At 39.9% G+C, this 13,888-nt stretch overlaps 1 protein-coding gene across 1 annotated transcript; it reads right to left on the reverse strand.

Annotated features, from left to right (window-relative positions):
* Nucleotides 1-388: 388 nt before the first annotated feature.
* LOC114650012 (diamine acetyltransferase 1-like) lies at nt 389-4,482 on the reverse strand. The gene is made up of 6 exons (XM_028799431.2): nt 4,181-4,482; nt 3,733-3,784; nt 3,554-3,637; nt 2,310-2,411; nt 2,194-2,234; nt 389-1,313 (listed from the first exon to the last, which is right to left on the reverse strand). The coding sequence occupies exons 1-6, from the start codon at nt 4,244-4,246 to the stop codon at nt 1,143-1,145; spliced, it is 516 nt and encodes a 171-aa protein (XP_028655264.1). The 5' UTR covers nt 4,247-4,482; the 3' UTR covers nt 389-1,142.
* Nucleotides 4,483-13,888: the final 9,406 nt, after the last annotated feature.

Genomic DNA, 13,888 nt, shown 5'->3' on the forward strand with positions numbered 1-13,888 from the left:
CCATCTTCCATGGAGCCATGCGCCGGGTTGGGGAATCATCGGCTGCCACCAAGCGTCCTGGGGGGAGGTATTGAGGTGACCATGGCTGCTCCCCCGGAACAGATGCAGCAGGGGCGTCCCTGCCGGGCATGGGACCCAGCTGTCCATTACATATTATTATTTTTATTTTATTTATTTATTTATTTTTTAAAAACCATTTGCACTCACACACACAGCGCAAAAATGAAGCGCACTGCCCCCAGAATGCCGGAAAATAAAACTGCACTGTATTATATCAAACAAACAAAATATATTTACTTATTGGATAGTCTTAGAATAATATTTGTTACCACCCTTCCTCTCAAAACAGAGAACGTATGAGGAAAGAAAATGAAAGAAACATTAAAGGCAGAATGACAAATACATTTAATCCTTTATACAAATGTTACAAACTCAATCGGCTCCCAAGTCTTGGGTCTACTAAAGGGGTAATATGTTCCAAAAACTTACATGTCTATTGATCTCTCTAATTAGTGTGAAAATTACATCACGCTACATTGGCAGAATGGCCACAAAGGACCAAAAAAGTGCTTTCAATCAAGTCCATTGCTGTACTTGAGAAATGCAAGACATATGTTGGACATTTACATGAACATCAGTAGATATATTCAAAACACAAAGAAAAAAAAATTGAATTTTAAAAATTGGGCTTTTCATGTGCTGTCTAACAGGCCCTTTCTACATGCCTCATTATGGCAGTTCAAGTGTCCAAAACATCAGGAACATTGGGCAACATAATACAGGAGGTGAAAATTGCCTTTCTACAAAAGGCATATTTACAATGTATTCCTCCGCTAAAGGCCAACATATACTTAAATCAAATTGATTTCCACTCAACCAAAATCAACACTTTCATTGAACTTGACTTACAAGGCTTCATGTTTAAAAAAACAAACAAAAAAACACCCACACAAGGCCCCCTTTCCCCCACCTTGTTAATTTTTTGGACAAATTTAGCACACAACTGTAAACTAGTACAGACGACTGTCCACTTCTGCTTAAAATGGGGGGAAAAAAAAAATAAACACACACAAACCATCAACTCCACCACACAACTAACTGCCAGTATGGCCAGCTCAGACTACACCCAGTCTTCATGCACTTCATTCCTCAGCTGACATTTTCAGCAAGTACTCCTTATCGATCTTAAAGAGACGCCACCCCTCCTCAGATGACAGATCAGAAGCACCACGTCTCTTGTAGAACTCTATTGATGGCTTGTTCCACTCTGCAACAATGAAGTGCATGCTGCTACAGCGGGTTTTTACTGCGGTCTACAATCCAAACAAAAACAAAATATTAAAATACCAAGTTGAAGAAACATTGCATTCAACTCCCTAGTAAAATTCTGGGACACAGTTTTTTCTTCAATGCCATTAAAATTTTGACCAAACATGCACTGCATTTCAGGGGTTAAATCCTTTGACTGCATTGCGGACAAGGCTCTAATCAACTCAACTTTAGGTCAACAGATGATCTGCTACAATACAGTAGCGTATTTTCAGATGAGGGACCAGACACTGAAAATAAGAACACCACAAAGAATTCCTAAACACTCTGGTTCACACAAGGAAGGAACAAGAAAGTTGATGTTTAGAACAGCAGAACTTTAGGGTTATGTTCATGTCATTAAGGAGTAACATTTCATAATAGTTTTGAAATGCAAATTACATAAATACAGTACAATGTGTGATCCTACAATGGTAATGGTTCCAGGCCATTAATAGTATAACTCCTTTCCAGATCACACCATAAACATTGATGTTATTCATCCAGTTTACATGTAAGAACCTAATCTGTTTACCTTGGATGTGGGATGAAAAGAAAGAAAATCAATGCCCTCACAGAAGAGCACATACACTAGTTTAACGTACAGTCTCCACTCTGCCAGTGACAACGCCAGAAGAGTTTTCCGGAAGCTATAAGGACATGATGCTAATCACTGCCCTACCTAGCAGAGCCCTTTCAGTAAAATATTCATCCATCCACTTTTTCTAAGCCAACTTACAATTCTAGGATAACAGGTAGTCACAACTTTGATGTGCAAGGCAGGTTCCCACAGAAGAGATGCCATCTTGTTGCAGGGCACACAAACAGCGCCACTAAAACCACAATTTACTACTCAAATGAACTGAGCAAACAAACGTTACTTACATTGCTTAGCTCCTTCAAGATTTGTGACCCAATTCCGTAGCCTAAAAATGAAAATTTAAATAAATTTAACAATTATAACTGAATTTGGAAGTAAAAGTTAAACTGAAAACTCTTACCTCTATATTCTTTCATGACATAAAAGTCTTCAAGGTACAAGAGTTTTCCAATCCAAGGGTCATATGTAAAATAATACATGGCAAATCCAACAATGGTGTGACCTGTGTATAAAAAAAATTGAAAAGGTAAATAACCCCAGTAAAAAAGTCACTTAACTTAGATTTCAATATAAAGATGCAGCTAGGACTTTGAATGTATGCCTTGATGTGTGAGAAGTCAAGTAAAATGACACCTTTTATTGGCTGACTGAACATATTACAATATGCTTTATTTGTATCTAAGAATTTCCTAGAAATTAATACATTTCTACATTGGCATAATCTGCTAATGCTTATGGCTATCAACCATGCTTAAAACTTAACTAAAATGTATACATCAGTTATAATCACACAAGAAAGGGCTTAAAAATAAAAATGCCTTAGAATAGGTCTTATCAAGTTCATAGTATAAAAACCCTGAAATGTGGGTTATATAGATTTTTAAATGTCTATCCTGTTCATTGAGCTCAAATATACATTGTGACATGAGCCTCTGGAAAAAAAAAAAAAAAAAAAAAGGTCATCCAAATGTCAATTTTAATGAAAGCCTGTAAAATTACCTAAATTACATTCCCAGTAATCAGAGAATGTATCATGACACCAATAAGGCTTGCTGCCATTGGCCAGTTAAAGAAAAAGGCTTACATTCTCACAGGCAGGAGTGTGCATACAAAAAAAACCACCATACATACATACGCACACTAAAGTATTCAACAATCACTTGAATCTCCTCCACAGGATTAACACTGATCTAATGCGTGCAAATTGTGGGAACGGCTCCTATAGCTATGGGCCTTACCTCAGTTATCATGAATGTTACTGAGAAACGGATCTTTCAGTTACCTCCCCGCCCACCCATGTACATGCCAAGGGCCTTGTACATGGCGAAGCTAGAGACTGTAACCTGAAGATTGGGGATAAATTGAGAGAATACATTTCAACATCATTAGAAAATGCAAAAAAAGAGTTAACCATCTTAGTGTATTGTACTGTTTACAATGAAAACAATTTGCCTACAAGCAGCTAACAATTTACCATGCACAATGATCAAGATGTGTGCCAAGGGTCAAAGTCTTTGGGGTGGGGGATGGAGGGAGGGCATTTATGGGTCTGCATTTATTATGTAAAAACAGTGCTGAGACTAATGCAGAAGTTGAAAAGGCACAGTGAACTACAAAGTGGTCATATTTAAAAAGGCACTATACCCTCAGGGGTCTGAAGCTCTGTGGACACCTCTGCAACCATACAGTGGTAGAACGGGTGTTCACCGAAACCATCTTCAAGCAGTTCTACAGAACAAAAGCATATTAACAAATAGTTCAAAACTTCTATTATTGGTGGTTGGGGAAGCAGGTGTTGAAAACAAAACAAAAATGCTTCAAACCTTTCTCCGTCAACACCACTTTATCCTCCATGTCTTCGTATTTTGCAAGTTCCTACAAAAGGAAAAAAAGTGAAAAGGTATTGCCAAGATGTCTTAAAACAAAAGCAATCCATTCTCGGAAAGACATAAAATAACAAAGGTGGAAGCGGGGGCGTGCACGATGCGTGCAACAGGCAAGTAAACACAGATGACGCCTGCTCGCAGCGGCAATCAAAGCCCTTCCACCTCCTCCTCCTCCCCCCCAATGATCATTCCGGCTACTCAGTGTCCCCATCTCCCACCCCTTCAAGGTCAACACGGATAACAAAATACCAGCTGCTAGTTGCTAGGAAGTACCTTTAAGAAACAAAGCAGCGAGAACGTCTACTGATCACTGGCTTACCACAGAACTTGAACGAAGCTATCGAAGAGAGAGGGGGGTTTGGATGGTGGACACGCGCGCACCTACCTTTATGAGTCGCAGTATATCAGAGACGTCCTTGGGTTCAGCCTTCCGCAATATATACTTGGCCATTTTCGTCTTTTACTTTTCTTCCCTTTTCGCACGAGTCCTTTGTATTTGAATAGAAGCAAGAGGTGTTTCTTCATTCGTTTCCCAGGTGTTTACCCCTCCGCAGTCAGTCTGGGATCCTGACCCCTTAGTTTAAGAAAAAAAAAGGGCGATTACATGCAAGTACCAAGCAAGTGCACTACCTTCCCCAAAACAGCTCGCTTTGTTCCGTTGCGTGCTTATTTATAGCCCCTCGCCGACTGTCAATGTTTTCGCCGCGAGCGCCAATCACGCGAAGGCAAAGGGGTGACGTCATGCCCTTCGGCCTTACTGAACATGGCATTGGTCCAGTTTTGTGGGACGTCGAGACACATTAAAGATCATCCATCCTGTGGCTCGTAATACTACACAGCAACTCGGCGGAAATGCGAAGCGCTCGCTTTTGAGTTTAGCTGCAAAATATCCGACAATTAAAGGGAACGAAGCGGTGAAAAATACACAATGCGTTAAAGTCTGACGGTCTAATAAATCTCAATGTAAATAAACATGCATGCGGGACGAACAATTTGGAGATACTTGAACGTGCATAAATCTGCCAGCGCGACACTTGCAGCTTGCAAACAACAAAACAAATGGGTACAAGTCCAAGACAAATAGGGTGTCCTTCTTGAAAAGGATTCAACTCACTTGTGAGCCTTCGAAGAATCCTTTATATTCGTGATTTAGCAAAACACTGAAAGGCAAGAAATCTGGCAAGTCTGAAATCTTTCTTAACCATTTCGAGCCCTAATGCGTTCGCATGATAAATATGTAGCGTTTATTATTACCTTCCTGTTTTCGCGAGTGCTGCCAAAATCGAGACACGCTTTAAATATGCTTCCAAAAATCAGCCGTCGAGTGAGATTAACATATTATACTGTTACGCACGGAGCATGTAGTACTGCAGGTTCCACTTGTTAAATGTGAAAAGGCGAATTTTAAAAGACAGCAGATGCGTGCTATAATTATTAAGACGATCGTATTAAAAACTCACTAAATTAATCAGGACAAACGGAAACACCGTCTTAAATTAAAAAGCATGCCCTGCCTTGAAGTAACATCGTATCCAGAGTTGGTTCCTAGTTCTATGCCAGTTGCTACTAGAATTGGGTGAAAATCCCCGCAAACGTCTAATGGACTGCGCAGGTTCAAACAATGGATGGATTAAAAATAAATAAACATAAACAATGCGAGTTTTACTTCTAACTTAAGGAAACGATATGGTACAAAAAAAAGTCGGTCAGTCATTTTCCAATCCGCTATAGCCTAATACAGGGTCACGGGGGTCTGCTGGAGCCAATCCCAGGACGCAAGGCAGGAACAAACCCTGGGCAGGGCACACACACCTAGCACAATTTAGGATCGCCAGTGCACCTAACCTGCATGTCTTTGGAATGTGGGAGGAAACCCACGCACACATGGGGAGAACATGCAAACTCCATGCAGGAAGGACCCAGGAAGTGAACCCAGGTCTCCTTACTGCGAGGCAGCAGCGCTACCACTGCACCACCATGCCACCCTACAAAAAAGGTTAGTATGTATAAATCAACCAGCACACAATAAGGTTGGACTTCCTATTGTATAGAAGTAACATGTATAGTGTAACAAATAAGATAATAAGAAAGCCAAACCGTTTTTAAGTTTTTCATGTAACGGTAAACAATACCATTAAAGCTTTTTTCGCCCATTAAAGCCTATACTGTTTTTAATTTTTAATGATAAAACAATTAAAATTGTTCTTGAAATTCAACACAGTCACTGTTTTTGTGAATTCTGTATGGACTTTCTCCAGACCCTTCACTTTCCTCTCAAGGTTAGGCTTGGTTGATTTAGTGGTAACTCTATATTTGCACAGTACAAGTGAGTCTGTATGTCTGAATGATTTGCATACTTGTGTGAACTGGCATCTCATGTAGAGGTGAGTCCAGTCTTGCACCCAGCTGGTGCTCCCAACAGTTTTATTGGAATTTATGAGTTCAGAAAATGGGTAGATAGTGTTGTCGCAGGTGGCTTGGGGGGCGACCCGGCTGGGACACCCTCCTCAGACCACGTGGGGGCAACCGCCCTGGTTTCTCTGGGGGCCACCGGTACAGAGCATGGAAGCTCATCCCTGTAGGGGCCCGTGGTCACTGCCAGGGGACGCCCAGATGCCTTGGGAGCCCTGGACCTCAGAACTTCCGCCACACCCAGAAGTGCTGGGGGGGATGAAGAGCAGGCACACCCGGAGTGCTTCCGGGGATGCAGCCAGCACTTCCGCCACACTGGGGCGTGTCGGTGGAAGATTTCCGGGAAACACCTGGAGCATATCCGGGTGATTATAAAAGGGGCCGCCTCCCTTCATTCAGTGCTTGAGTTGGGTGTAAGAATGACAAAGCTGGAAGGTGAGGAGTGGAAGCAGCTTGAAGAGACAAGGCAAGAGTGTGAGGCCTGGACTTTGGGGGAGTTTGGGGTTGTGTGGCACTTTATTATTGTAAATAGTAGGCTGTAAATAAACGTGTGGTGGTGATTTACAACATATCCGCCTGTCTGTGTCCGGGCCTTAGTCCACAGTTTATATTATGAACACTCTGAAATCACTTCAGTTGTTTTTTAATCTCCTGGAACCTCCTGACTCAAAGGTATGAGAAAACCCCCACAAAACTTGAAGATAAAGAGGGAATGGTAATACAGGCATATGGTGTGACATGTTATGCTGTTTTGAGGTTGCCGATCTAATGTTTTTGATATTTGATTCTATACTGTTGGTCCTAGCCTCTCCAAGAAGGTTAAAAATGACAGATTTCAAGCATAAGCATGTAGGGTACCGTTTTAGATTATTTCAAATATATGTGATTTTTAATCCTTAAGTAGGGATGTAGCCCTCAATCGAACTCAGAGTGTGAAAAATGACAAATTTCTATTACAATCAAGAATATTTTGACTTTAAAAATTTAAATTGAAGCACACACTTTAATATTTCAAATATCTGATGCAGCTGTTCTTGTTTATTATGTACTTCTAGCTCATGACGTAAATCATTACATTTCTTAAGGACACTCCAAATTAAGGCTGCTTATGGTGTTTTTTATTTACCTTTTTGTACTTTACAATATTGAGTCATGGTGAGTCAAAATTTCACAAAAACGAATTTGGTACAAATGCTTTGAAGCTAGATATTTGGAAATATACCAAACAGTTTCCTGTGGAACAGCAGTTCTCATTTGGCTATAGCAGTTGATCTTTACAGGCTCTTGAGATGAGCTGGTTGCAAATAACAGTTGCTTTATTAAATGTACAATTACCTGTAATTTTAGTTTTGCTTGTCAATACTAATAACATTTGCATCATTTTGCAATCTAGAATCAAGCAAGTGACTCTGTGAAATTTGCTTGGAAGCAATCAGGGCACTGAAAACCAGGATTTTATTTCTCAGTAACAGAGAGCACAAACTGATTTCTCAACAGTAGACACCATTTTGGGCATGTTAGCAGTTCTAGACACCAGTCACTACAAAGCAATAACTTCTGTGCCATCCACTGTCAGTAGTTAGCACTGTCTTTTAAGTTAACGGTTAAAAACTTGAATATGCACTCTTTCTAATGTTCTTACTTGTTATAACAACAATAGTAGCTAAATAGTAAAAAAAAAAGTAATATTTTTAATATATTTTGATCAATCTTGTATTATGACATCTTCAAACATTATTATTTGTGAGCTAATTAAAATTTCAATATCAATAATAACAGTGAAAATACAGTTAGTAAGCATGTTACAATTTTGTGGTGGAAAAAATTACTTTGGTATTTGGTACACTGTATTAATCCAAGAGGAGAAATTGTCTTTTTACATAACCTTTGGAGGTTTAGAGCAGGGGAACAGCACCCCTGAAGCAATTTCCAAGTTAAGGCCTTGCTCAAGGGCCCAGTTATATCTTTTTTATTTCTAGAGTATGTTGTTAAATTTATATCATTTTTATAAGTGACTACTTTTCCTCTATTTGAAATTAAATGGCTTTGTCCAAGCAGTGTTAACAGATAACCATACATTGGGAAGAACATTGAAAAGAGAATACTGTTTTAATGGGTTACTTTTATAATGTTCTTTGATTCTGATGTTTAATTTGCTGCTTGATTTAACAATACCATTTGCATTTGGATTTCTACAAGAATCAGTATTTTACAAGAATCAATACCAAGGTTGTGCATCTTGATTCAGTGATGTGAAACACCATTTAGAATGGCATCAGATACAATTATTTCCATTTATTGACAAACTATTGTAGTTTTGTTTTCATACCAATTTTGCATGACCAAAGATTTGGTTTTAATCAGCTTCTCCCTTAAAAACACTGAAAAAAAGTAATTTCTGTAACCTTTCTAAGTTAGCAATGTTTAATGGATGCTTTCCAATTTCATAGATACACTGGAACAGAAATCCTTTAACCACAAAGTTCAGGAAATGGAACCAATCCTAGCAGCATAGAAAACAAGGTAGGAATCAGCCTTGGACAAGGTGCCAGTCCACTGCAGGGTACTCTCACTCTCATACATAAATAATAACAATAATAATAATAATAATAAATAACATTTATATATCACTTTTCTCGCTACTCAAAGTACCTAGACAGAGGGGAACCTCTTCAACCATCACCAATGTGTAGCATCCACCTGGTTGATGCAAAGGCAGCCATCTTACTACAGTGTGGCCACCACACAATACAATACAGTTTATTTTTATATAACCCAAAATCACACAAGAAGTGCCGCAATGGGCTTTAACAGGCCCTGCCTTTTGACATCCCCCCAGCCTTGACTCTCTAAGAAGACAAGGAAAAACTCCCAAGACAAGGAAAAACTCCCCAAAAATCTAAAGAATCCCAATTGACTGTGCATGGTCTTTCAAATGTATGGCTCTTAAACTAATAACAAAATCTGGTCCTGTCTTAATTATTGTTGTCTATTGTCCCCCAAAATACAATGGGTCTTTCTTATCTGACCTGACTGATCTTTTAACCCAATTAAGTTCCCTCTCCCAGAGAGTCATTCTTCTTGACAATTTCAACATTCATATTGAATTGAATTGAAATTACCACATGTAAAATGGGGAATTAATTCCTGTCCTTCCAGGACTGTTTTGACTTGGTGCAACATGTTGATTTTCCTACCCACTCTGGTGGTCATATATTGGGCCTGATCTGCACATCTGCTTATCTGTCTGCAACATTTATAGCATCTCCTTAACACCAAGCTGCCTCCTGGGATCTTCAACATGGCCTCAACCACCTCTAAAAACAGAACTTTTATACATGCGAGCCACTGTCCTGCAAAGACGAGTGTGCAGGTAGAAAAGAACTGAAAATCTCATACTGACCTTTAAGTATTTTGACACTCTTGTTATCCTTCTGCTGTGAAACATGCTGACCTGTCACTGTTTACACATGTCTTAAACAACTATTATCATACACTGATAATTTCTGTATGATCTATATCTATCCATCCATCCATCCATTTTCCAACCCGCTGAATCCGAACACAGGGTCACGGGGGTCTGCTGGAGCCAATCCCAGCCAACACAGGGCACAAGGCAGGAACCAATCCTGGGCAGGGTGCCAGCCCACCGCAGGACACACACAAACACACCCACACACCAAGCACACACTAGGGCCAATTTAGAATCGCCAATCCACCTAACCTGCATGTCTTTGGACTGTGGGAGGAAACCGGAGCGCCCGGAGGAAACCCACGCAGACACGGGGAGAACATGCAAACTCCACGCCGGGAGGACCCGGGAAGCGAACCCAGGTCCCCAGATCACCCAACTGCGAGGCAGCAGCACTACCCACTGCGCCACCGTGCCGCCCTCTATATCTATTATTTATTTATTATATTACATATCTTACACATCAATATTGCTGCTACTTCTTTGTCTTGTCTTTGCAAGGTCTTGTCTTGTTTGTGTTTTAATTTTAAATTTAAATTTTAATTCTATTTTTAATTTATTATTTGCACGTCATGTTGTTACACTGTGGACCCTGAGCTTCGCAATTTCATCTATCTGTATACTTGTATATGGCTGAGATGACAATAAAGTTCACTTTGACTTTGACTTCGACTTGATTTGAGACTCTCTGACCATAAAGCAGTACTTTTCACCATCTGATTACCTCTCCCTCCTCTTACCCTTAAATGTCAAATTTCTTTCAGAAACCTTAAAAATATCTGTCTCTCTACGCTTGCTGAATCCATTTCTGATCTTTTTCTGTAATCCCCTATTCCACAAACACTAGATAGTTTTGTGGACTGTTATAACTCAGGCCTTCATTCAGCACTAGATAAAACAGCTCCTTTAATGCATAAGGAGGTTTGCTTTAAGCGCTCAGCTCCATGATATAATTCAGAATTATGGTCAGTGAAAGCACTGGTCGATGCCTTGAGAGAATGTCACGTGTCACACACGTGTGTTTTGGAGACAACCAAAGGGCTTGAATACATGTAATTCCATGCCAGACCAGGGGGTGGCGAAGTGCACTAATTTTCCCTATTGATCTTTTGCAGACCAGTCTAGGGAAATCCCACCCGGCTCTGGGGCAGCCAATGACATCCCTTCCGGTTCCGGTGCTGATGACATCACTTCCTTTTCTGGCCTTTAAAGCCGCCATATTGCCTGAAGAGAATCAGTTCTGTTTTGGACTCAGTTGAATGCACATGTCTTTGCTATTTAGTTCGTTTTGCAGCCGAAAACAATTATACGGGTGGCTGCCCCAAACCTTCGCAATGTCTAATGGTCATTATTGTGACGCACGTAAGACTGGCCTCACTGTGCAAATTCAGGTTTTCTCTGACCATCAAAGGGCTTACAGGGATACACTAAATGCAGCCAAGAATACACATTGTGGCAGAATAATAGAAAGTGGCCGTGATAATCCAAGGGTATTGTTCTCTGTAGTTAATAAACTATTTCAACCTGCATCTTTCCCAATTACCTCCACTACTGAAGCCTGTGAAAAATTCCTCCACTTTTTCTGTAATAAAATTAATAGCTTAATAATTAACAATAGCTATTAGGTGGTGAAGGGGTGAGAGAAATAACCAATTATAAACAAGGGATGTTTAGGGGGCAAGAATGGACAGGGTAACGATGGGCAATTTAACCAGGACATCAGGATTAACTCTATTCTTTTCAAAAGATGTCAAGGAATCTTTAATGACCACAGAGAGTTAGGACTTCGGTTTTACATCAAATCCAAAAGGATGCTGCCATTTTTACTGCACAGTGTCCCTGTCACTACACTGGGACATTGGGATCCACACTCAGAGCACAGGGTAAGCGCCCCCACTGGCCTCACCACAGGTCTTCCGGCAGCAACCCAACCTATTCTTAGATGGTCTCCCATCCAAGAACTGGCTTAACTTTAGGTAGAAGACCTGTTCTGAAGTGCAGAGTTTCCAGCTTCAGATTATCGTATATACTCATGTATAAGTCGGGTCTTGAAACCTGAAAAATCAATTATAAAATCAGACCCCGACTTATACACCCATTCAAAAATGCAACACTTAATTTTTTTTTTTTTACATCTTCTTGCTTCCTCCAATCTTGCATCAGTTTCTCAGACGTATCGAATCTTGTTGCAGCAGTGCAGTTACCAATTTCTTTTGCTACTTCAACGACATTTAATTTAAAACCAGCATCATATTTTTTTCTGATCAAACACTCCATCGTAGATAAGGGGTGCTCTTACGATAAAGGCGTATGAGGATGTGAGATACACAGAACAGTGCAAATGTTGCTTTGGAATAGTTTGGGTGTTACAGTGTGGTCACATAGGCACACTAGAGAGAGAGAGGTTAGGAGCACACGCTAATACAGCGCATTGCTGCACCCATATAGAAAAAAAAGGCAGTGTGCCCCGTGGTTTCTCTCTCAGGTGGGCGTTAGCATATCATAATCCCTTGTACCAATAGTGTGAGTTTTCCGCATTCAACTTATACGACAGACATTATAAAATACCAGAAATTATACAGTAAAATCAAGTCCCGACTTATCTGTGGGAGAACTTATCTGCGAGTATATACCGTATTTTAGCTATAATGTTCCATATTTTATTTGAATGTTTTAAATATTTTGAATTATCTATCCAATCAGGTATTTTAGATTATCAGAAAAATGTACACTTAAGTAATGCCAATAATATTTAAGGAATACATTTTTAGCAATACTATATACATTTTAAAGCTGAAGAAGAATGAGTGGAGAGGTAAATAAGTCTTAAAATAGCCATTTGTCTGAGAAATAAACAATAATTAAATTTTAAATTTGATTTATAATCGAAGAGTATGAGAGTAAGGTATACAGTAATCCCTCGCTATATCACGCTTTGCCTTTCGCAACTTCACTCCATCGCGGATTTTATATGTAAGCATATTTAAATATATTTCGTGGATTTTTTGCTGGTTCGCGGATTTCTGCGGACAATGGATCTTTTAATTTCTGGTACATGCTTCCTCAGTTGGTTTGCCCAGTTGATTTCATACAAGGGACGCTATTGGCAGATGGCTGAGAAGCTATGCAACTTACTTTTCTCCGTCTCTGTCTTGCGCTGACTTTCTCTGATCCTGACGTAGGGGGATTGAGCAGGGGGGCTGTTCGCAAACCTAGACGATACGGACGCTCGTCTAAAAATGCTGAAAGATTATCTTCACGTTGCTACCTTCTGTGCAAGCTGCTTCCTGAAGCGACATGCTGCACAGTGCTTCGCATACTTAAAAGCTCGAGGGGCACGTATTGATTTGTGCTCGTTTGTTTTTCTCTGGCTCTCTCTCTCTCTCTCTGCTCCTGACGGAGGGGGTGTGAGCTGCCGCCTTCAACAGCTTTGTGCCGCGGTGCTTCGCATACTTAAAAGCTAAACAGCCCTATTGATTTGTTTGCTTTTTTTCTCTATCTCTCTGACATCTGCTCCTGACTTGAACAGGAAGATTTGTTTGCATTCTTTTAATTGTGAGACAGAACTGTCACCTCTGTCTTGTCATGGAGCACAGTTTAAACTTTTGAAAAAGAGACAAATGTTTGTTTGCAGTGTTTGAATAACGTTCCTGTCTCTCTACAACCTCCTGTGTTTCTGCGCAAATCTGTGACCCAAGCATGACAATATAAAAATAACCATATAAACATATGGTTTCTACTTCGCGGATTTTCTTATTTCGCGGGTGGCTCTGGAACGCAACCCCCGCGATGGAGGAGGGATTACTGTATTACTTAAACTGTTTAGAATGTAATTTATGAATTGCCGAATAATATCATATGAATAGAGTTATGTAATGGTGTTATATATATAGGGTATTTCATTAGGGTTTTAGCTGTGCCACAGAAAGAAGTTACCTGAATTGCTGCAGCTGAGAAACAGAATCAGAAAACTGATATATACGCTGCTTCTTTTTAATAGGTAATCAATCAGCAATGAATATAACCAAAATAAAAATAAATGTAATTAGGTTATTTGAAATTAGGTATCAATATTAGGTAAGTGTAGATTGTCAATTTGTAATGTATGTCCACTTGTGTGAGGGCATGGGAGTCTATTCTACAATAGATGCCACAGAAAACAGTGAGAGATGAAAAGGAGGAGTTTGGGAAATCTCCTGAAAGACATCA

This window comes from Erpetoichthys calabaricus, chromosome 4 (genome assembly GCF_900747795.2).
Source record: "Erpetoichthys calabaricus chromosome 4, fErpCal1.3, whole genome shotgun sequence".
In the NCBI taxonomy this organism is placed as follows: domain Eukaryota; kingdom Metazoa; phylum Chordata; class Cladistia; order Polypteriformes; family Polypteridae; genus Erpetoichthys; species Erpetoichthys calabaricus.